Below are 24,163 nucleotides of genomic sequence, written 5' to 3'. Positions count from 1 at the left end.
CACGTTTGCTTCATGTGAGCACTAATTACATTTCTTATTTTCTTTTTTTTAACCCCTCCCCTCAACCCCCCAGGGTTTTTTTCGCCGGACCATCCGTCTGAAGCTGGAGTATGACAAGTGTGAACGTCGCTGCAAAATCCAAAAAAAGAACCGCAACAAGTGCCAATACTGCCGCTTCCAGAAGTGCCTGTCAGTGGGAATGTCCCACAATGGTGAGTCCTGGGCAGTGCTTCGAGCTCAGAAGCACACATCCACACGTCCATCTTGCTTGTTACTTGTAAACACAGACTACTTAACAGAGTAGCACAGTTGTGCTGCTGCCAGGGAAGATTGAACAGGCACGTACCCACATAATTAGCACAAATAAGCCATCAGACAGTTGGGTGTTCAGATGCATGTTAAGGCAGGTCCCTAACTGACACCTAATTCAGGCGAATATAGATTTATATGTCGTCTTCATTTAACCTTTGGACAATTTCCACTCTTTTTATTCAGAAATAGACCAGAAACAAACCTGCAGATGGAAGGCACGCCCGTTCTCTGTCTTGGCAGTGCTAGTATCACATTGCATTATAATTACATTGGCTGAAACTGCTTGACCCATTTGGTGCAGATGTGCAAACAGGAAGGGAAAATCACATGACCTTGTGCATCCCTCCACCCGATTTTTTTTTATTTTTTATTTCCAGCTTGCAAATACCTGGCGCTCACTAATAGTCCGATTTTGTGCAAATTTAGCACATGGAGAACATCAGGAGAGCAAATTATTAAGAGTTTAAGTGGTTCTCACTATTGCTAATTTATCACCGTTACTAGTTCGTTGAACTTCCGCATAGTTCTATTCACTTGGACACTGAAAATAAATCTTGTGTTTTGCAGCAATAACCTCTATTTCTGTCTGTGTGTGAGGGGAGATATGCATGTTGGAACACAAGGATTTCACAATTGGAAAAGCTTAAAAGATTCCCTCCTTGGTGTGGGCTGTCTTTCTTTTAAATACAAAAATATTGTGTGAAATGATATTTACACTCAAAATATAGCACGTCATGTTGACCCTGGGCTAAGGTCATTGTGCTGATCGAAAACATGAGTGTATGTGTTTGTATGAGTGGACTTCTGCTAAAGGTATCAATGCAGCCAGTCCGTGCACACAGTGTGTAACAGCTTTGATTTCTCTCTGGAGAGATTGACCGAATATAGCCTTCTCTGTTGAGATATAGTTTAGGTTACCCCTCCTCTTATGGTTTATGTTATTGACTTCATTGAGCAAAATGTAAGCGAGTACAGGAACTTGAGGGTATGTGAGACCGTCGCAACCTTACAACCTGATCTTTGGAGGTGTGGTGACACCAGAGGACCACAGCACGGCTATTTTTGTATGTCTCTTTGTATCGATTTAGAGTCATTTACAGTAGCCACAAGTATTGCATTTTATTTTATTTTTTTAAATTTCAAATGTAAACTGATCAGACATTCAAAGTTAAAGCGTCAACAGAAAGGTGAAGAAGTTTAGAATAAAAATGGTTACATTTACATTTCAGTCTCAGCATGTAGTTTATGTAAAAGTCTTTATTTCCAAAACGTACCGTATTTCCCGGACTACAAAGCGCACCTGAATATTAGCCGCACAAGCTAAAATCAGGGGAAAATCCTGTTTTGTACATACATTAGCCGCACCTGACTAAAAGCCGCAGGTGTTTCAATGTTGACTTATCATATGTAAGCGAATATGCACAAAGGGAATTGTCAGGAAAGAGATGGCTGTTTGGAGACACACCCCTTTTATTAATATTTTGAAAAACAAGTTATGGGTACATATTTGCACATGTAGTACATAACAGTAACCTATAGCACACCAGAAAAATAGATTCGGACTACCTTTTAGGCTCAGGTGCAGTGACACGGCTTTAACAAGAAGAAAAGTCAGTCATTCACCATCTTTCTCTTCTTCCTGCGCTCTAAAACCACCAAAGTCCTCTCCTCCAATGTCGGAAACGAACAGGCTCAGGATGGCTTCGTCATCCACTCTCCGCTTCTCTCCTTCGTTGTCACTTTCAAAACCAAAGAAATCCTCGTTGTCAGTGTCAGAGTCGAACACCCTCAGAAGGGCCGTGGCGGTGTCCTCCTCTCCATCATGCAGCAGTCCAGCCCTTCAAAATCCGTTGGTGATCGTGGATGTTTTCACACTTTTCCACGCTGTCAGAATCCACCGGTGGAGTTGAGCATAACTTGCTTTTCGCAAGTTTATCGCCGCTCATCATCCACGCCTCCCGCTGAATGCGTAGTGCTACTTTGAAGTTTGTTTTTCGCGCTACTTCGTACGGCACTACGTTGCCTGGCGGACGGACATGTGACTAACATACCACTCTTGAACCCCGATCCTTCCGCCAGGCAACGTAGTGCCGTACAACAGCGGAACAAACAAAACAAATCGTCTTACGATATCACAAAAATCATGGAAAATCCATAGAAAAGCCGCACCTGACTAAAAGCCGCAGGGTTCAAAGCTTGTGCAAAAAGTAGCGGCTTATAGCCCGACAATTACGGTAATCGAAAAAAGGACTGGTACACCGATCAGGCAGTGATCAGACTCATCTGTTAGTGGGTGGGATATATCAGGGAGCAAATGAACATTTTGACCTTGTAGTTGACATGTTAAAATCAGGAAAAATGGGCAAGTGTGAGAATTTGAGCAAGTTTGACAAGAGCCGAATTGTGATGGCTAGACGGCTGGGTCAGAGCATCTCCAAAACTGCACCTCTTTTAGGGTGTTTCCAGTCTGCAGCGGTCAGTATCTGTCAAAGTTGATCCATGGAAAGAACAGTGGTGAACCAGTGACAGGATGATTGACGCACATGAGGAGTGAAGGATCGCCAGTGTGGTCCGGTCTAACAGACAAGCTATTGTAGCTCAAATTGGTGAAAAATATTTAATGCTGATTCTGATAGAAAGGTGTCAGAATACACAAATGAGTCAGGGATGGGCAGTCAGATTTTTTTTGTCTTTTGGGTCCTGCCATCCATGTGGATGTTACTTCACGCATACCGCCTACTTAAGCAATACTGCAGACCACGTGACCCTTTCATGGAGGCGGAATTCCCTGATGGCCTCTTTCAGCAGGATAATGCACCCTGCCACAAAGCAAAAATGGTTCAGGAATGGTTTGAGCACAAGTTTGAGGTGTTTGATCCATGGAGGCCTCACCTCTCAGCTTTGAGGACTTAAAGGATATGGTGCAAACATCTTGGTGCCAGATATCACACCACACCTTCAGGAGTCTTTCCCTGAGGAGCCGGGCTGTTTTTAGCAGCCAAAGAGGACCAAGACAATATCTAGGCAGGTGGTCATAATGTTATCCTTCATCATGGTATATAGTGCTTTTCTACTCTAAATGAACACTCAAAGTACTTTTTTAATACAAGCTTCATTCACCCAAAAATACACACATCGCACTTTTCTTTACCCAAACACTTTGTTTCTAAGCATTGCAACAGCACAAAAACTCTTTATTAGCAAAAGGGACTGAAAGTTTTCTCAAATCCAGCAACTTATTTCCTCACGCATTTCATTTGCTGACAAGACGCAGACGGCTCAGCAGACTGACGGACTGACCCCTGCCCACCTTCAGCTCCCTTCCACGCTTATCCCCTCATACTGTTGCTTAGGAATTAGACTTACACGAAGCTTAGCATCAATCACTTCCTCACATCTTAATTGGACTTGGCTCCTGGCCAGGCGCCCACCGTGGAGCTTTACTAGCTTCAGATGATCCATCCACATTCTGAGCAGTAATCTAACGGGCCCTCGTGCTGCCTGCCAGCTCAAGGTCTCATCCTTTCGCAGTCCTCTTCAGTATGCTCGGATTCATTTTGTAAGCAACCATCAATAAATGTCTGATGTTTTTTTTAATGCTTTTACGGGCTCATAAAAAACAGGCAGTTAGTACAGCTGGTCTCCTCACACAGACGTGCAGATTTGTGTGTGAGTAAAACAGCTTGTGCACATTTAAACTAGTGAAGAGGGGTTGGAAATAGTTCACCTCTAATCTCATTAGTCAAATGGGATCAGACAGTCTGAGCGATGCCAGCATCCTCTCATAGAGAAATAGCGCTTATTAACACATGTTGTTGAAGAACGTTTCAAGCAAATGTTGCCCACTTTGTAATTTGTGCTAACTTATGTCATTACTGTAATGCATAAAAAGTCCATTTGCCTTTCAATGGGCGACCGTGGCTCAGGGGGTTGGGAATCGCATCTGTAACTGGAAGGTCGCCGGTTCGATCCCTGGGCTCTCTGTCCTGGTCGTTGTGTCCTTGGGCAAGACACTTTACCCTACTTGCCTACTGGTGTTGGCCAGAGGGGCCGATGGCGCGATATGGCAGCCTCGCTTCTGTCAGTCTGCCCCAGGGCAGCTGTGGCTACAACTGTAGCTGCCTCCACCAGTGTATGAATGTGAGAGTGAATGAATAGTGGCATTGTAAAGCGCTTTGGGTGCCTTGAAAAGCGCTATATAAATCCAATCCATTATTATTATTATTATAATGGCAAGCAGACATGTTTACTGTCTCTTTTTTTTTCTTCTTATCCTTGCACAATGTTTCATATAGCACAGGATATTTCTGATGCACTGAAAATTGTTACATATTTGACTGAACCTTCTATGGTAAAGTGTTTTTCCTGACCTTTTAAACTGTTTTTGTTGCTGTAGATTTATTGTACGTGTTCAGGCATAGCGAGATGTTTTGGCAAAAGCCAGGGGAACTAAATTGACTTCATGAAACAAGTCTCTTGTTTCTTCGATGTTTGTACTTTCATCCGGCTATAAGCCACTGAATTTAAGCTGGCACTGAGACGGGCAGATACAAGTTAAATTACATCTTTGATTGAGCTCAGCATTGGACGTTTATGGTGTTATCGTGGAATGTGTTCTGTTGTGTTCAGCTATAAATGCCGTTTTAACTTGTCCATTCCATCTGTGTATTCTCTTCCACTAAATTCATCCTGTGCTTGTATGTTATTCAAGAGTTCCTTCTTTAGAATACAATATAAGGCTGTCTGCACATCCTCTGTGGTGTTTGGCAACAGATATGCTTTCTGCAGTACTACCATATTAAAGTATTAGCTTTTTGAATTTGCAGAAATTGTTTATATTTTCTGGATACATTTAATATTTTGCCTTCATTTTTAAGTTTGCTTGAAACAGTTGTATTTAGCAAGGTGCTTTTACTGGAACTGCACTTGGTGTAACTGAAATAAATCTATGACTCGACACTTTTATGTCACCACAAAGTCATCTCCATCTCTCTGTGTGCTGTCCGCAGCCATCCGGTTTGGTCGGATGCCCCAGTCAGAGAAGCTCAAACTAAAGGCGGAGATGGTGACGGTGGACAAAGAGGTGGAAAACCCCCAGCTAGCTGACCAGAAGACCCTGGCCAAGCACATTTATGAGGCTTACCTGAAGAACTTCAACATGAACAAGGCCAAGGCTCGATCCATTCTCATGGGCAAGACCAACACTGCTGTACGTTGATTAGTGAGTAAAGTAATGGGTTGGTGAGTGAAAAGTGTTGCACATGTGGACCTCATATTCGCACGTTCTTCCATTTCCAGCTTTTCCTCATAGTGCGAGGTCATGTGGTTTTGTAACTTTTAATTTATTTTTTCATGTCTCAATATGACCTGGCAATCGCTCCCTTAGAGATTAGACACAGCCAGCCAATGACAAAAATAAGTTGCTCAACCAGCGGAGCAATTCAGCACACAGGATGGGCAAGGACTTACTTAAGCCTGTTACTTAGCCTTTCACTGTGCATTTCCCTTAATGTGTATGTTCTTTTTATCACCCATTCCCATTCACCCTAAAAGCATTCCCCCCTCCAATGTGCTTCTTTCCTACCGAGGGGGATAAAAAGCGGGGGGCTAGAAAAGGAGAGGTTCATGGACTGCAGCCCAGAGAGTCTGAATTCCATGGATGGATGTGTAGGTGTAAAATAGGTCAAGAGGGACAGATCGGTCCAAGCGCTCATCCAAGTTCAGGCACAGATCTTATCCACTGCTTCAAAGCTCCTGATGAACAAGCAGAGTGGGTAGAAAGTACTCAGTGACTGATTATTGTTTAACCTACCTTTGCTATCGCAGCGCTTTTACACAACTCGTAACTGCCCATAAAAGTCTTGTTGTAATCTCAATAATGTACATCTCAATAAGTCTCGTCAAATTTAACTTTACTCATACAGAGACTATTAAATATACATGTGTGTATATATATATGTCTTGATCTGGATACAAATGCTTGTCACTTCAACCCAGGCCTAAAGGTCTCACCAATGAGTAAATAGCAAGTTTCTGCATTCTGAAAACTTTATAAGTGTAGATTAGTATCCCCCCCCTGCTTTGACGTGTTACTCCACTGCAGCGTCTTCTGTTTAGAAAACAATTCAAATGATTGCAATGCCAGTACACATTTGTGTAGTTCATGTGGCAAGCAGTGATATAATATAAGGACAGTTCCTGAAAAGTGTATCGTGTGACAAATTGGAATCAGCAACAAGTTGTGGAAAACACTAGTTTTGCTATTTCACTTAAGAGAAATAGAAAGACGCTTTTCAAAAGAATTCCACCTATTTAGTCTTTCTTTTAATGCATCACAATAATAATTCTAGCGAGTTTTACTCAAAAATATGTTGTGCTCAAAAAGCAGAGTATACACGCTTTGACTTCTGGAGCTGTGAACCTTTTTTGATCTTCTCCTCATCTGAACCTCCGTTATCAAATCAAGGAATGTTAGCATGACGTAAAAGTACAAAATTAACCACCTCAGCGTTGTGTTGCGCATACCTTCCCTTGTTACTCTAGCCCACAGTTAGAGCAGCATTCATGAGTCAGAGCTCCGATGTGCAGCAGCAGGTGTAAAGCTGTTCATCGAAATGCTGTAACTTATCCTCTGTGGGAACAGTGACATAACCGAAACACCCGTTAACTGCCCACAATGCTTTTGTATGGTTTCTGTACAGGTACACTCACTGTAAACAGACCTCTTGACAGGGCACTGGGCACAGTGTCAACATTTAAAATTTTAGACATTTTGAATTAAACTCTGTGTTCACGCTGCATTTCTTTGAGCTCTAACTGTGCCTTCAGTTGTGGATATTGTGAGTAACATCTAAATTTTTTTTTTAATTGTCTTGGTCGATGATTTCGTTGTTGTGACAATGCTTCTTGGAAATAAATTTTATACTGTTGGAAAGCCTGTTTGTTTGCCCAACAATGGCGCCAGAAAATGACAGAAAATGCATTTGTGGGTTGCGCATATGAAAAACAAAAAAAACCCTAAAAGCCAAATCTTTACGTTCCAGATTTACTGCCAAGAACAGTTGTTACAACAAAGAAATAATTGATCAAACACAAATTTCCTTACTTTTTGTGCGAGGTTTATAATTATAGTTACCTACAATCATATATTTCTTATTTTTCTATATAAATATAATTGAATTCAGCAGAACTTCAAGCACGTAATAGTGAGCTGGTTTTTCTCAAGCACCGAAACAGCTCTGACTCAGGGCATGGATATGGGACCTCTGTGGGTGTCCAGCGGTTTTTGGCACTAGAACATTGGCGACGGATCCTCTGGGCCACATGTCCCCGCTTGGTTCACTCGGATTTGGAATTAGTGGAATGTGTGCATCAGCATCTAAGTTTAAGTAAGTTTTAGCTGTTCAAGTAACTTTCACATGAATTCAAGCATTGCGTTGTGATGAGATGATCACTGTTGCACTTTGTGCCTGTTTGTGGGTTTAATGATGTGGCTGGTGTGTGTGTGTAGCAGTAAAATGAAGGACAGTACGCGTGTCATCGCGGAAACAAAACATTCAGATGTCAATAAGGGCTCTAGGCTTAGCCTTTCCTCTCAGTGAAGATTATTATCTGTAAACACTCCAGTCAGTCAGTTATTCACGTTGACAAGTTTGCTGAGTCGGCATGTTCCATGTCAGGTCTCGTCTGTCACGAATCGTCTTTTGTTAACAGGCCAAAATCCCAGTTCTCGCTTCTATAACCTGTGTTGCATTTCAGCTGAGACACATTTTTAACAAAGCATTATATTTTTAGTTTTATAGTGACGTTTATTTCCCTACCATCCACAGCCTTTTGTCATTCACGACATGGAGACCCTCCAGCTGGCAGAGCAGACACTGGTGGCCAAGATGGTCGGCTCCGTGGGAGCGATGAAGGACAAGGAGGTGGAGGTTCGGATTTTCCACTGCTGCCAGTGCACGTCGGTGGAAACCGTCACGGAGCTCACAGAGTTTGCAAAGTCCGTCCCCGGGTTCTCGAGCTTGGACCTCAACGATCAGGTGACTCTTTTGAAATACGGAGTGTACGAAGCCATTTTCGCCATGCTCGCCTCCAGTATGAACAAGGACGGGCTTCTTGTAGCGTACGGCTCAGGCTTCATCACCCGGGAATTCCTCAAGAGCCTGCGTCGACCGTTCAGCGACATGATGGAGCCAAAGTTCCAGTTTGCCATGAAGTTTAATGCGCTGGAGTTGGACGACAGTGATCTGGCTCTCTTTGTGGCTGCCATCATCTGCTGTGGCGGTGAGGAAATTTGTTGCATGCATTCTTCAGTATCCTATAAAATCCTTTTTACATTACAAAAGATGATGATGTTTCTCTCATTTTCATTTTGGCTAGACCGGCCAGGCCTGGTGAATGTGGCACACATCGAGGTGATGCAGGAGAGCATCGTCCAGGTCCTGCAGCTCCATCTGCTGGCCAATCACCCCGATGACACTTTCCTCTTCCCCAAGCTGCTGCAGAAACTAGCTGACCTGAGGCAGTTAGTCACTGAGCACGCACAGCTTGTGCAGGAGATCAAAAAGACAGAGGACACCTCACTGCATCCGCTCCTGCAGGAGATCTACAGAGACATGTACTGAAGACTTTGGAGGTATAACCACAGTAGGAAAACAAGAAACCATCTCCTTCTGAGCGGGGACTTGAAAAGAAGAGGAGACGTCCACATACTGGGGTTGAACCACTTAACCTCTGACCCTAAAGGGTTAGCTTTGGTGTCTGTCCAGTGTAAGGGAACCTAAAGGTGAAGAAAAAGGAGGCTGATGATTCATTTGATTTGACAAAGTGCTTTCCACTTCATTGTGTGTGAACCTTATCAGGCAGAAGAATCATGTATGCTAAGATACTTTGTACAGCTGATTGAGCCCCTGTCCAGACACCACTGAATGCAATCTCTGACCAAACTCTAAATGTTCTTTTTTCCATATTTTTTTTAAAACATCTGTAAGGTCGCCTCCTTGGTGAAACCCTGAGGTAACCCTAATTTGAAGAACAAAAGTGAACTTTATAATTGCCACTCCAGCCGGATGTTTTACAGCAACGAGCCATATGCACGAATAACTTAATAACAGCAGCAATTATGCAGTTTAAATCAAGGCAGCTTCTCCTCAATTGGCTACCAAAATGTGGCCGGTTGAGGAGCCAGTGGTTATGAGCACACCAGCCCGCCACCGTGATTCTCAAGCTTTTCTGTGGAGTCACGTCCTGAACATAACCATTTTATCTGTACGTCATGTCCCCGAAGTCATACTTCTTAATGACACAGTAGAAATTGCCATCATCATTATTATTATTTTCTTTTATTTTAATATTCTTAACAAGAAATACGACTTAGTGCTTAAGTTGTCCACAAACTGTACTGGGAATGCTATTTTTTTTTTTTTTTTTAAATTAGGTAGCAGTGCCCAAAGTTCAGACTCACTGTGTACATGCACCACAATGCACTGAAGCACAAGCATGCCTGTGATATGTTAATGTGACACTTTTCTAATGGAGGTTTCAAAGGACAAAAAAGACATACACAGGTGTTTAGCACTCCCTCCTGATGTGTGTTCTGGTATTAAAGGGCTAACACTGTTATTAACCACAATACAACTCTGACACGGGCGACACATGAATTCACTCAGCGAATCTCTCTCTCTGTTATTGTGTTTAACTGTCTGTTTGGTCCTCATAACACACGTGTTAGTTAAGATTTAACAATCTTATGTGCACATTTTTCCCTGATGAAAATGTAATTGTTTTTATTTTTCCCAGCTAAGAGAAAACCACAGTGATGAGGCCTCATTGGTGAAACATCTAGTTTGTTAGTTGAAAGGTTGTCACACTTTCCTTTGTTTAGTTTTCTCTGTGAAATCACTTGGCCAGTTATAGAAGACAGTCAATCTGGACGTATGCAGGTAAAAGAAAAATGAGTCTGTAGCCCTTTTCCTACTCAGTTATTCTCTGGCTTTGGTGTTTTTTGCTATCTAACAAAATAGGCACATTTCCATGTGAAAGTGCCGCTCCTGCATTTTGTTGTCACACTGCCTTTAATATAAAATACATACGGTGGACATCAGAGGACCTATGTTAAGGGAATGCTGAAAACATGCATAGTTTTCTGATAGTTCGGATCATACACATCTGACTCTCTGTGAGAGGGCGCTACTCCTTTTCTGCCTCATCACTCACACTGTCCTGAAATGATCATTGAATTCAGAGAAATGTTCCTTATGTTTGTAACACATCGCAACATCAGAGCAGGCTTTACATAACTGAAGCTTTCACACTGACTGCTCACCCCAGCTTTTAACTCTCGTGGTAAACAAGGTACTAATGATGATTGACTTTTGTATTCGTAAGTTGGGTGAATACTTTCAGATGTTTGAACATTTACAGTAAATGTAGTTATGTACTGTTTTTTTTGTTTTTTTGTTTTTTTTTGGTCTAAATGCGTCATGCTTGTCTTTGAATCGAATCGTATTTTTATACTGAAGTATGACTATATATATATATATATATATATATATATATATATATATATATATATATATATATATATATATAAAAATAACAAAATCTCACATGTGTTTAGTTGAAATGGCACAGCTGAAGAGTACATTGTAAATAGACTTAAGGTGTAACAGGGCAACTGGTAATCTGCATATCCATAGATCTGAATTTTTGAAATGGAGAGTCATCTAGACCATAATGTGCATTCAGTTCCTTCAAGTTGCACTTCGTTTATCTGTCGAATTAAGCACTAGAATTTTAAACTGCAAGCATGCGTGGTCTGCGCAGGGCTACACTAGCTTACACGTTTGAGTGGTTAGTTATAAACTTGACCTCTGTGACCTTTTGATTACCATGAAGAGTAAAAAGGAACAAAACATTTCATAGGAAATGTGAAGGCACAGCTTAGCACTGATCATCCAGTACTAATCCCTTCTTCTAATGCTTTTATCTCAGGTTGTACATAAGAAAACAAAGGGGGTAATATATGCACAGATTGGGGGGGGGGGTGGGGGGGTCACATAATATCTCTGTTGGTTTATAGAGAAACTGAATGCACTCGTAATGTAATTTGCCATTAAATCACATGCTATAGCAGTAAATGTGTTGCAGTAATGAGAAAAACACGTATATTGTTTTACAATTCTGATCTCATCGTGCTTTTTCTCTTTGTTTTTGTCTGACTTTTCTCACTCGCTGCTATATTGTAATAACTTACCAAGCATTTCTTATGCCATAAGTAGATTACTGATCTTTAAACTGCCTCTACTTGCATATATCTGGTCACAGAATGTCAGACCCACTTCAGCGCAGCTCAGTTTTTAACCTTGCAGATTTCCTGGGACTCGCTCATCCCAGGTGTGCTCGGGGAAAAACCACAAACCTGTGTGTGCCTTAGTGTGTGCCATAAAACACCAGATTTAAAAAAAATAAATAAAATTTAAAAAGTTTCTTGCGCACACACTTGTAAACTGTTGGCATCTTCAGCTAGATTTAGCTGTTTGTGACACAAAAGGGTCCCACAGGCTGGAAAATAATGTCACTGTACATTCTATACAATGTGCACCCTTCTGGGCAGTAACAGTGAAGGATTTGCTTTTCAAAAATACAGACTTTTTAAATGTTAAACATTAAAAAAAAAACTGCTAGAAACTTTATCAACAAGGCAACTTAAAATGTCAACAAGATGTCATGTAAATTTGCAAAGTCAGCTTTCCCTTAAGAATGTTTTTTTGTGTGTTGAACTGTCAAGGGACTTTTAAACTTTTATCAGGGAATCGTAGTCTTCCTTTGTTGAACTAGCTCAGGATATAGGACAGTACTGTTTTCCCTTCCTCATTCACTCTGGAGTGAGTATAGAGTGCTCTGCCTTACAATACGCATACACCAACAACAATACAGATTAAGATTACCTTTATTTTTGTTTTTCCTGAACTGAAAGAAAGAAAAGAAAAACTTGGGCTTACTTGGGGCAGCAGTTATAGGATTTAGAAACGTGATTTTTTTTTTTCTCTCCTGAGTTAAACTTGTTTCTGTGGCTGTAGTGTCATGCAAAGAGACCATGGAGTCTCCCTTTCGATGTGTTGTTAATGTGTACTGTGGCTTGATAACAATACTGTAAATGTTTGATGAATGTATATTTAGTCATTTAAACGATGAAACAAATTGAGATTGAATGGATTTAAAAATAAAGTGATTTTAAAATCTGCTACGTATCGTGTGTTCAGACTTTAGTAGGTAACGCCAGTCAGTGCAAGTTATTTTTATTATAACATTGCCTTATTTACTTTTTATACCAGAGCTAGGTTTCTAGTTCAGATGCATCTTTACGACACCAAGATGTGCACATACAAAACCAAGGTGCCATCAACAAGACTGCTGAGGGGCATTTAACCACATATTAGATGAGCTGTATGTATACTTTTGATCCTGTGGGTCATTTTAAAACGGGTAACTCCAGCAAACTGGTAGTCTAAACTGCAGAACCCTGGATTTGCTGCTGAGCCTTTTCTTTATGCCCAATTCATCCATGACTGTCAACCTTCCCGTGTGACAAACACCATTAGTTCACACAACGGTCATTGGCCTGATCTCCAGTTATGATGAGACTGCATACAGAGATAAAGTGCAGAACCTAATGGCACGGTGCACCACTAACAACCTCACCACACACACACTGTCTCCTTGGTAGCAAAACCAAGGAGATTGTGGTGGACTTCAGACCGTCTAAGACATAGGTGTCAAACTCTGGCCCGCAGCCTAATTACATTTGGCCCGCGAAGCCATACCAAATTACTATTAGAGCTGGCCTACTGGTATTATACAGCTAATATATATATTGTTTAGTATTAAGCTTTGCTTGTTCCATATTCAGTTTTCCAGCAAAACTTATTTGAGTCCATAAGAAAAGATTCATTCCTATATCTGGAGGAAGATTTTTTTTTTTTTAATAAATATTAATGTTATCCCGTGACTTTGTTCCAGTTTTGAATTTTGGCCCACTGTGTAGTTGAGTTTGACACCCCTGGTCTAAGAGAACAGACACAGGTCCTGTGTACATCAACAAAGAGGCTGTTGAAAGAGCCTATAACTCTAAATTCCTCTGTGTGCATATTAAAGATGAACACTCTTGGTCCAAGCAAAGTCATTTCGTTGTTTTGCTTCCCTGCGCATCAGAGGGGGAAAATAGCTCAAAGAAATCATTAAAAGTCCAAACTGACCACAGCATTCATGCCCACGATGAGTATATGTAAACTGCGGGTAGTATACCCAAGCGTTTCCTTGAGAACCACCGCACCAGAGGGCGCTCTGCTCCTACCAAACGACCCAAGCTTCTACTCAGTTCCACCTCCGTGTTCTTGTCACATTGTCCAACATGGCTGCGTCCATGGTGGGTATCTGCTGTTATGTGTGGCGGCGTGGCTCTTGTAATCTTCTCGGGCCGGCCACTCTTTGCCTCACACTCAGGTCTAAATTTCACTCTTCTTCTTCCGCGCACCACGGGCTGCTTCTCTCTCTGCACAAACGCGGCGTTCTGAAAGACTCATTCCCAGAAAACGCAGCCCAAGAGCAGCTCCCCCGGCTGCTCCAATCCGGTGCTCAGACGGTATACTGCGGATTTGACCCCACAGCCGACAGTCTCCATGTGGGGAACTTGCTCGCTCTCATCGGCCTGCTGCACTTCCGAGGCGCCGGACACCATGTGATCGCGGTGCTCGGAGGAGCCACGGCACAAATCGGAGATCCGAGCGGGAAGACGAGCGAGCGGGAGCAGCTGTCCGCGGACGTGGTGGAGGCGAACACCCACAGCATCCGGGAGAGCATTCAGAGGATCTTCACCAACCACGAGCTGCACTTTCACGACGGTTCCAGGCCGCTGGGAACCGTGACTGTTCTAAACAACCTGAGCTGGTATAAGAACTGGGGCGTGGTGGGGTTTCTGTCGGAGGCTGGAAGACACTTCAGGATGGGCACCATGCTCAGCCGCCACAGCGTGCAGTCCAGGCTAAAGAGCGCCGAGGGCATGAGCCTGACAGAGTTCACCTACCAGGTGTTCCAAGCTTATGACTTCCACCACCTGAACCAAATATACGGCTGCAAGATTCAGCTTGGAGGCACCGACCAACTGGGCAACTTGATGTCTGGCCATGAGTACATTCACAAGTAAATGTTTTTCCAAGCCCACTACTGTTACAGTACTGGGCTAATTAATTCATAATTACCTGTCCCTGATAAGCCTGCAAATTCAAATTCAAATTTTATTTGTCACGTACACAGTCATACACAGTACGATATGTAGTGAAATGCTTGGACAGTCCAATGCAGTCCACCTTTTGAAGCAGGACTAGGCTATTTTTGTGTGGATAAACCCTGCATGTATTTCAGACTCCATTATAAAATCTGCAAATTCACTATATATTCTTGATCATTAGATGCACATACATCAAATTTTTTGAGACATTAAGTTCTACACCCAATTATACCACCAAGATGTTTTTGGGTTGGGTTTTTTTTTTTTTTTTTTTTTGCCTGTCTCTCTACCAACCAAAACACACACATGCCTGCCAGATTTACCCTGAAGGCTGCCTTGAAACACTGAAAACGTTATTTTTCTCCAGAGTAAGCGGCGAGGAGGTGTACGGCCTGACCATCCCGTTAGTTACCAGCACTGTCGGGGACAAGCTGGGGAAAACTGCAGGCAATGCAGTGTGGCTCAACAGAGATAAGACGTCACCCTTTGAACTCTACCAGTTCTTTCTCAGGCAGCCTGATGCCAGTGTGGAAGGGTATGTGGAAGTGAAGGCTGATCATGTTTGTTGAGTTTTAATGAAAGTGCAATATCCACAAACGTCTCATCGCAACCCTGTTTTTATCCGAAAGTAAGTATTCGGTGCACAGTCATAGGATGCTGAGGTGTACTGTGTGGGCTGTTTTTTTTTTGTTTTTTTTTGTAGGTATCTGAAGTTGTTCACCTTTCTGCCTTTGGCAGAGGTAGAGAAACTGATGGAGCAACAGAGAGAAGATCCAAGTAAACGCCTCGCCCACAAAAGACTGGCTGCTGAAGTGACAAAACTGGTGCATGGAAAGGAGGGCCTGGAGACTGCAAAGAGGTTAGAATTGATCTGTGTGTTTATTCCCCTAAATTATACATTTTATTTTCTTGAATCCTCATCTAGAGCTCTTTTACGCTGTAACTTATTAGAGTCAAAGTGCATTGTGTTTAGAACAGCAGGACTATGCTCTGCCAAAAAGTGGAAAATGTTATGCCTGCAGTACAGTAAGAGGAAAGTGCTCATTGCTGTAGTCTTTGTTTGCTGTGGCTGCCCATGTCCTCTGTCTTCCATGTGGACAGAATGGTCATATTTAATGTCGTCATTGCAGATGCACCAATGCACTTTATCACAGCAGCGTGCAAGCCTTGGAGGAAATGAGTGATGAGGAGCTTCAGGAACTCTTCAGGGAGGCACCTTTCCATGAGCTGCTGTTGGAGCCGGGGACAACTGTTATAGATGCCTGCCGCAAGGTCGGCGCCATCCCTGAGGGTCCCAGAGGGTAAGCACCCCAGTTCTCCTTTATCTAAATGCGGTACCAGAGTGGTATGTAGTGCTTTGATAGAGCTTGTTAGTGTGAGCATACATGCACCCAGAGATCCACAGTGTAATCTTTTGTGTATGGTGTGTAATGCAGTTACACATTCTGGGAAATAGAGGTGGGGGGATTGGTCCAAATGTCGATAGCACCGATACCAAAGTTGGTATTTGTATCAGAACGAGAGTAGCAAGATAAGATCGATACTTTGTTTCTATCCTCCAGCCCGCTGAATTTTGTTAACCAAATAATTTTTTAGTAAATGAAGCTAAAATCTTCAATGAAAAACATCTGAACCTTTTTGAGTTGACTGTCACAGCTATTTTATTTCTATCCTGTAGAACACAAGTGCTGAAGAGTAGTGTTTTTTTGCAGCAGGTGCAGGAGTTTGTGGTCTCTTTGTTCTTCAGTGATAACGCTCACAGGTAGCCACAACAACTTCTTTGTGTCCGAGGTGTAACGATAACACCCAGTCACGATCACGCAGTCAAATTTCATAAGCTGGTTTCCTGAGGAAAAAAAAAAGCATTGCTTGTGTTAGCTGGGTTGCAGCTGCCCCTACAGCCTGTAACCATGTAACAGTTTGATGTGTGCCTTTAGTGCAACGATAGCAACCAGTCACATTCACGCCGCCACATTTCAAAAAGCTTCTTTTGTAGAAAACAAAAGCGTTTTCTTTGATTCTAGCTCTGCTGTCATGTAGCTACAGCCAAGATAACTGCCACATCTAAGGTGTATAATGTAGCAACAGCCCTGCAACATGTAAACAGTTAAATGTGTCATAATTATAGGTTACCAGCATAAAAATGTCATGATCAGATTAACGTATTTTCAAAAATGTTGTTGAAAAGTACGTTGTTTCCTTCTTCTGGCTACTACCCAAGCCATGCAAAACTGCAAAATGAACCCAAATCATCAGCCCTCCACCGCCGTGCTTGACAGTCAGTGTGAGGTGTTTGTGATTTGCTGTATTTGGTTCACTCCAAATGTGAAGGTCAAGTATATATCCACATTGGTCTTGTTTATTCAAAGGACAGCTTGCTTGTTTTTTAAGGAGAGAGGAGGCTTTCTTCTGGTAACGATTCCAAATAAGACTTGTTAACTCTTTTCTAATTGTACTATCATGAACTTCCGCATTTAAAAATGCTAACAAAGGCCTCTACTGTCTGTGATGTATCTCTTGGGGTTTTTTGGAGTTTCTCTGAACATTGCATAGTCTGACCTTTGCTGGGATGTGCACTTATCTGAGGATTGATAGCTCCCTTGAATGTTTCCGAGTTGTGAATAATCATTCTGACTGTACAGAGATGGAGTTGAAATTATTTGACCTTATGACCTTGTTAAAGCCACTGCTGTCTTTCCTCCTTGGCACTATGTTAACATGTGCCCGAATGCCTCAGACCAGTAAACTGCCAAAACCTTTAGAGGTGCTCACACTTGTAGATCAGTTAAGTCCATTTGATTAGCAGCTCCTGGATCCTCCTCACTCTCTAAATTCCTGTGGAAGAATACAGGGTGTACTTTCTTTTTCACATGACTTTTAGATTTTCTTTTTCAAGATGAAACCCTGTCCTAACTGATGGTGTAAATGTTTGTGTGCAGGTATCAAATGGTTTCAGATGGAGCAGTGTGGATCAACCACACACGTACAGACAACCCGGAGCAGGTACTGATCCCCAAACTCCACATCCTGGCTAATGGACTCACGCTGCTCAGAGTGGGCAAGAAGAACTTCTACATTATCAAGTGGCTTAGCCTCTGACGGTGCCTTATCAAGCAGGAGACCACTATATTATAATGGACTAACTGGGAAGGTAGGCGACTACACCTCAGCAGAGTCAGGAAGGATCATTTCCATTTTTTTGGATATAAATATGTGTATGTACAGATTAAATGTTTATTTAAAACATTTCTATTAAAAGCGTTTGATATCACGATTGCTTCCTGGTTACTTTGTATGGACATTGAGAGGCGGTGTGATGACCACTAGGGGGCATCATTGCCCCAGAATTAATGGTGGCCAGCCAGCAGCCACAGCTGCAGCACATAGCCTGCTGTGACCTCTTAAGTAAATAATTGCTCACAGTAAAATTAAATTGCATCATTTCTTGCAGGTTGCTTGCTTCTATTTTAAGCAAATCCAATTTGTTTCATCTTGATCAGAACCTGAGGCGAGCATCTTTTTTGACATCACTCTTGTTTTGGGGGCTTTTTTTGTTTGTTTTTTTCCCCTTCAGTGGAAAAGTGTAAAACTTGGACGATAAAGAAAAAGAAGCTGGAAAAAAAAGCTTGATAAATTTAAAAACAAACAGTACTTTTGCTTGAAGATCACATTTTTAAATAGAGCCTTAAATAAGAAACAAAGAAGTTTGGACTATTATTTTCAAATTCAATTCAAAGCAGGAATTTGTACATTATTGTTGACCTGACTTGTGTTGAAAGCAACACATCTGCTCATTTTTAGCAGATTACTGATCCCTCCTCCTTGCAGGTAATGATCAAAACATTTAATCTAGTGTCCTCAATATGAGAGTCAGTGTAAATTTAGAGATCACTGCTTTGCACTTTGGCACACCCTGCCTACTTTTTTCCAGATTAGGGTTAAAAACATAAAATTAAAATTTTCCATATTTTTCTTTTTTTTTATTGGTAATTTCTAATGGGATTTGGATAACGCTAGGGATTTGTGCGAACCTGCCAAGTTTTTCCTGAGGTGTCGGGGGAAAAACTTTAACATTGAGTACTTTCGGCTTCTTTTTTTTAAAAAAAAAAAATTTCTAAATTTGCTGACTTCTGATACTGTGTGGGGTTTTTTTGTTTTGTTTTTTTTGTTTTTTTTAGCACTGTGTTTTTTGTTTTGTTTTTTCGCTCTGGGTTCTGGTGGCAGTGTGGACAGAGTCTGATGTGTGCTGACCTTGACCTTAACCACTGAGGTGCAGATAATTGGTGGAAATGGCATGTCATAAAGATACACATTAGCCAGATTGGCACAATTTTTTTTTTGTTTGTTCTTTTTGTTTTAAGTTAATTGTTCTGCACCTGTTAGGAATGATTTGTTATGCTATTTTTTATTTCAAAGATTATAATTTTTCTTATTTGGCACAGCCATGACAACATTTATTATCAATAACCTTTTTTTGTACATCCTCTTCCCCCACTCAGTTATTTATTATACGTTAAATACAGAGTTACATATATACATGACACTCACACGCTGATATTTTTTTGTTTTAAGGGAAAAGGAGAAAAAAAGAAATCAGAGCGGCTTAATTTAGCCGGTCCACCTTAAGAAAAGTAGGCGGGCTTAAAAACTCTGACCAATGAGCGACCTCTTCGGGAATTTAAATAGCTCAGCATGTCAATCATGCCCCTACCCCCACATCAACCTTTCGCCATATTGGGCGAAAGAGAAGGGCTGTCTGCAGTTTCTCTCGCTACGGGACAAAATTGACAGAGCGCCTTCAGTTCCTGAGCACTTTGTTTTGATGAGACTACGCAGGGCTTCACAACACGGCGGCTGTTCGCGTCTGCATTCCGACGTATGCATGGCATAACGCGTTTCACGCTTTTTTTGGAGCTTTCTCAGCGACGAGGAGATAACCGTTGTTTTTGAGTGTTGTGTGTGTGTGTGTGCGCTGCCTTTTTGTTTTTGTTTTTTCCCTCCTCGTGAAAAACTGGACGCTCCAGGCTGTTTTAAAAAATTGCGTGTTTTGCTGGAGCAAAATGTCAGATGTTCGACTTTCAAACGGGAGCCCGACGCTGGAGCGGACGGACTCACGGCTGTCTGAACACCCGAAACCGTCAGCCTGCAGGAGCCTCTTCGGCTCGGTGGATCACGAAGAGTTAAAGAGGGATTTAAAGGGACATTTGCGGGAGTTGGAAGAGCGCGCCTCCGACCACTGGGGCTTCGACTTCGCCACTGACACGCCGAGGGCCAACTCCAGGTTCGAGTGGAAACTAGTGGATTGCAGAGACCTGCCGGGCTTCTACACTCGGCAGCCGCTTACGAAGAAAGGCGTCTGCTCCACTGGGAATAACAATGTGGATCTTAACGGGAATCACAGTTGTGTTGTGGTGCCTCCGAGCGAAGATCCCGACAGGGCTGACGGGCAAATGGAGTGCACGGAACAGTGTACAGCGCTGAGGAAAAGACACGCGTGTCACGGTACTACATACGCTCCAGTTTAACCCGTTTACATCAGTTGTTTCTGAGCAACGCAGCTGATCGCGTATTGATTTGTGCACCGAAAATAAAATTTTGAAAATCATGGCCCCAAAAAGCACTATAAAGAGTGGGGTTTGCCTGCAACACTATACCACTATTTTTTTTTTTTTTTTAAGAAATGACGAAATTTTTGTTTTTATTTTTATTTTTTTTGCTTTTTGCAGACTCCCCTGTTCCGAGCAAGAGGTCACACAGCAGCTCAGATGTTAGTTGTCCGAGTCGGAGTCACTCTGCAGAGCACACGCCCAGAAAGACCAGTCCCAAGAGGAAAACGTGAGAAAAGGTAAAGACTGTTCATGCAATATTTTTCCTTTTTTAATCATATTTTTCTTAAGGAAAAGCAAAGATTTCGTAACAAAAAAAAAATAGCTCTGTGCATAGTGTAACTACAGTAGGCTGTTTACTGGCTACTCCATCTCCCAACTGGGGGTACCTTTGGAAAACGAGTAAATCTGCAAAAACATCTGGTTATTCGTTTACTGAAAAATTGATACCGCTTTTAAACCATTAGGAGGCATTCTAATTCAGCTTAAACACCCTTTCAGTTCACTTAAATAAGATTTGGATGTTACACAGCTTTGACAGTCTGCATACTTTTGTGCACGTCCTTCAAATGTGCTGTCAGTCTGTCTCATTCATTAATGAGCGGGGACAGAAACATGAGGGAGTAAAAGGGGTTGTGGGGGGGGTTGGTTTTTAATTTTCCACTCGGACAGAGAGAGCTCTGTCGATACACTGCGATCGAGGTGAAACAGGGGAAGGAAAAACAAACGAACAAATAATGCCTGTACATTTTAAAGATCTTTAACATTTAACCGCTGTCTGACACGGTGAGTCCGTTGAGTTTCCGTCGAAACTTGTAAACAAGTGCTGAACAACAGTGTAGTAGTGTAACACGTCAGCAACTGAGAGCAGGGACGGGAAGGGGCTGGTCTCTGTGCAGTGCTGCACACGCGTTGCACACTAACGTTACAACACACATCTGTCCCTGCCGGTGGAGAGTGTGCAGAAGAGTCGTGCAGGTCTGAAAGCAAGTGTGTGGGTGTGTGTGTACTGGCCAGGGCGACGGCCAATAGGCATGCAATCAGCATTGTTATGGCAGGATGTCAACTGTCAAAGCTGGGGGGTGGTCACTTCTATTTAATGCATTTTATTTATTTCTATTTTTTTAATTGTAGAAATCAAAAAATACCCCCAAACAAGGCTGTCTCATAGGCATTTTCAGATCTTTTCATGATTAAATAGGGGTGCTAATGTAAAACTATACCAGGTTTTCTTTTTTGATATCAGTTTTTATTTATGTATTAATACATGTACAAAACTAATTAGTTCATTCAGGTCTCCTGCTGCTCTGAGGTTTACCCCTTAGACCACACTAAGTTTATTTTATTTTATTTATTCATTTATTTGTTTGCAGAAATTGTTGCACAATGCCCACATTAGTGTCATCATTGCAACCTCTTATGCTTCTTTTTTCTTTCTTTCATCTGTTTTGTCTCACAGAACTGAAGATGAATGCCTCCCCCCTCCTTGTTTAACATGGAGAAACCTCAGTGTTGGCTGGTTTGTTTTTTGGTTTTGTTTTAGGGTTTGTTTGTTTTTGTTTTTTTTGTAATTTCTTTTGTTTGTTTGCTTTTAGTCTAGTGTTTTGTTTTGTTTTGTGGGGGGGTTGTTTTGTTTTTTTGGAAGAGGATCTACACAGCATCCGAAACATATCAACCTTCCTGAAGATTGGGAAGGACGCTGTTGAAGCACTGAATAGAAACACTAAATTTTTTGGCACTTAATTAAAAGTTACTTCCTCTAAAAGCAGTCGATGTAGCAGTGTGCAATTAGGTTTAATTTACTTTTTTGCTCCTTTTTTTTTTCTTTTTTCTTTTTTCTTTTTTTAACTACCTGTGTGTAAATAAAAAAAAATATATATATATAAATATATAAACATATATTATTTCTCTCCATATGTAGCACATAAGACATTATGATTTAAAAAGAAATCCTTTATGTAAAACGGTGTGAATTTTGATTTGACTTGAATTGCAATGTTTGATAAATGTTTCCAAAATGCTGTTCTCTTGTTTTAATTTTTTTTCTTTTTTCTTTTTTTTTGGGGGGGGGGGTGTTGACACAGTCCCTAATTGCTACATTTAAAACAAAAAATTTTGGCTTCTTACGGTTTCTTAATAGTGTTTCTTCCCTCGTCATCTTCCTAACTCAGCATTGAAGAATGGTACAAATGTAGCGTTTTTTTTGATTTTTAATAATTTTTTTCCCCCCTTTTTCTGCTAAGTCTAGTGTCACCAAGTGTAAATTCTCCTATACGATCTAGTTTAACAGGAAGAAGTGTAATATTTGTGTAAGGACAGTCTTTAAGTCCCTTGATATTTATTTTGTAATTGAGGTGCTTTTAGCATCAGCTTAATCCTGGAATAAGATTTTTTTTTTTTTTCCCTCCCACGCTCTGGAGTTGCGAGGTACTCAGATATTGAAGGACAAAGACTATACAAACTGCACAGGTTGAGTTCTCTTTGACTGTTCCTATTGTTTGATGAACATTAAGGCTTGTGAGGGGTTTTGTTTGTTTTTGGGTTTTTTTGGTTTTTTTGTTAAAGGGTTGAATGTCCTACAATACCAAATACATGGTTGCATCAATATATTTGCCAGCACTGCTTGTGCTCTTCAATTGACTTCACATTGTGTTACTTTGTGATAACCGAGAGATGTTTGTACTTTTCTCATCAATGTTGTTAGCCTGCTGAGGATGCACATGAGCATCTAAAAGCTTCCCTTTATTTGCCTGAAGTGTGGTTTTTTTTATTTTTTATTTTTTTTGAAAAAGACCAGGGTACACCTAAATGGAGACAGAAAACAGCTCGTCTCTGGAATGCAGTCACCATGCCTGTGTATTATGTAAATCTTTGCAATGTACCTTTGTACATAATTTTGTAAAAACACTGAGAAATATACTAACTTATTTATGTCAAGCCTTTTTTTTTTTTTTTTTTTTTATTTTTTATGTAGAATAAAAAAATATGGGTTTTTGATTACGGTTATCCAAAGTGGCATTTACTTTATTATAATTGTTTTATTTTGTAAAACCATATTTTTGGTAGTGTTTTGTTTCTTTTCTTATAAAGGTTGCAAACTGAGCCTGGTAAAATATTTTGATGTGCATTTTTTTAATGTGTGGTTATAAAATGTATTGCAATCAATTAAAAAAGAAAAAAATGAGTTGTGGTTCCTTCTTACACTCGGTGTAAATTACACACTTGGTTTGTAGAAAAATAGGATGAAAATAGTTTTTGCTTTGTTCATTCCCCAAATCATTGGGACGTACAAAGTATTTGCAACAGCTGTGTGGGTGGACTTCCTGGAATAATACAGTGACACTCCCAATATAATTCCATCAGCACTATGAGCAGCAGGTTGACACTTTAGTCATCCAATCAAAAAGACAGTGGGGAAAGCAGACCACTCGCTGCAGCCAGTAACATTTAGTAATTTATGGGTAAGGCTTTCATTTGCTTTTAATCTCAGTACAAGAGTCTTTTGAATGCAAAGTAAAACAAGGCAAGTCAGGTTTTTTGTTTTGTTAGGCTTTTTTTTAATTTTTATTTTTTTTATTACCATTTGTTTTTTCTTTTTCACTATTTACATGGGCTTAGTTGCATCTGTCTGTGTCTATAAAAAGTGTGTGTGTGTAAGAAAATAAGGGAGTGTGTAACTGGAAGACCCAGAGTGATTTTTTTTTAAAAACTTTTCTTTCATACATGTGTCTTCTATAATATATCAAATTCATCAAAATTTTATTTTTTATAAATTTTTATTTAATTCAAGTAATTTTTTGAATGTGTACAATGCAATGTGCACACAAGCTCAGTATTGTACTTATATACATTTTAATCTTCGAACTGAAAAATCATAATTATGTCTTTTATATGTTTAAAATTAATTCACATAGGTATTGATTTGGTTTGACCCTTAATCAGTCAAAATTATAATTTG

At 40.9% G+C, this 24,163-nt stretch overlaps 3 protein-coding genes across 14 annotated transcripts in view; all 3 read left to right on the top strand.

Moving 5' to 3' along the window:
* pparab (peroxisome proliferator-activated receptor alpha b) overlaps positions 1 to 10,849 on the top strand; it is an 87,098-nt gene extending 76,249 nt beyond the window's left edge. For all 12 annotated transcript variants that reach the window (XM_085282764.1, XM_085282761.1, XM_085282763.1 and 9 more), the window contains 4 exons: positions 74 to 212; positions 5,322 to 5,521; positions 8,142 to 8,595; positions 8,692 to 10,849. In XM_085282764.1, coding sequence (XP_085138890.1) covers positions 74 to 212; positions 5,322 to 5,521; positions 8,142 to 8,595; positions 8,692 to 8,936 — 1,038 coding nt within the window. In that variant the 3' untranslated portion in view covers positions 8,937 to 10,849. The remainder of the gene's footprint in view (positions 1 to 73; positions 213 to 5,321; positions 5,522 to 8,141; positions 8,596 to 8,691) is intronic.
* A 2,840-nt stretch (positions 10,850 to 13,689) lies between these two features.
* yars2 (tyrosyl-tRNA synthetase 2, mitochondrial) lies at positions 13,690 to 17,860 on the top strand. The gene is made up of 5 exons (XM_085282751.1): positions 13,690 to 14,511; positions 14,967 to 15,134; positions 15,303 to 15,458; positions 15,730 to 15,900; positions 17,539 to 17,860. The coding sequence occupies exons 1-5, from the start codon at positions 13,724 to 13,726 to the stop codon at positions 17,696 to 17,698; spliced, it is 1,443 nt and encodes a 480-aa protein (XP_085138877.1). The 5' UTR covers positions 13,690 to 13,723; the 3' UTR covers positions 17,699 to 17,860.
* A 107-nt stretch (positions 17,861 to 17,967) lies between these two features.
* Positions 17,968 to 23,389, top strand: cdkn1bb (cyclin dependent kinase inhibitor 1Bb). Its single transcript, XM_085282752.1, has 3 exons — positions 17,968 to 20,101; positions 20,326 to 20,444; positions 21,665 to 23,389. The coding sequence occupies exons 1-2, from the start codon at positions 19,660 to 19,662 to the stop codon at positions 20,436 to 20,438; spliced, it is 555 nt and encodes a 184-aa protein (XP_085138878.1). The 5' UTR covers positions 17,968 to 19,659; the 3' UTR covers positions 20,439 to 20,444; positions 21,665 to 23,389.
* Positions 23,390 to 24,163: the final 774 nt, after the last annotated feature.

Source organism: Mchenga conophoros, linkage group LG7 (assembly GCF_057382185.1).
Source record: "Mchenga conophoros isolate Kocher_MC1m ecotype Shallow Benthic linkage group LG7, M_conophoros_male_GT1.1, whole genome shotgun sequence".
Taxonomy (NCBI): Eukaryota; Metazoa; Chordata; class Actinopteri; order Cichliformes; family Cichlidae; genus Mchenga; species Mchenga conophoros.
The sequence above is the reverse complement of the archived record's forward strand: the minus strand, read 5'-3'. Positions and strand labels throughout refer to the sequence as shown.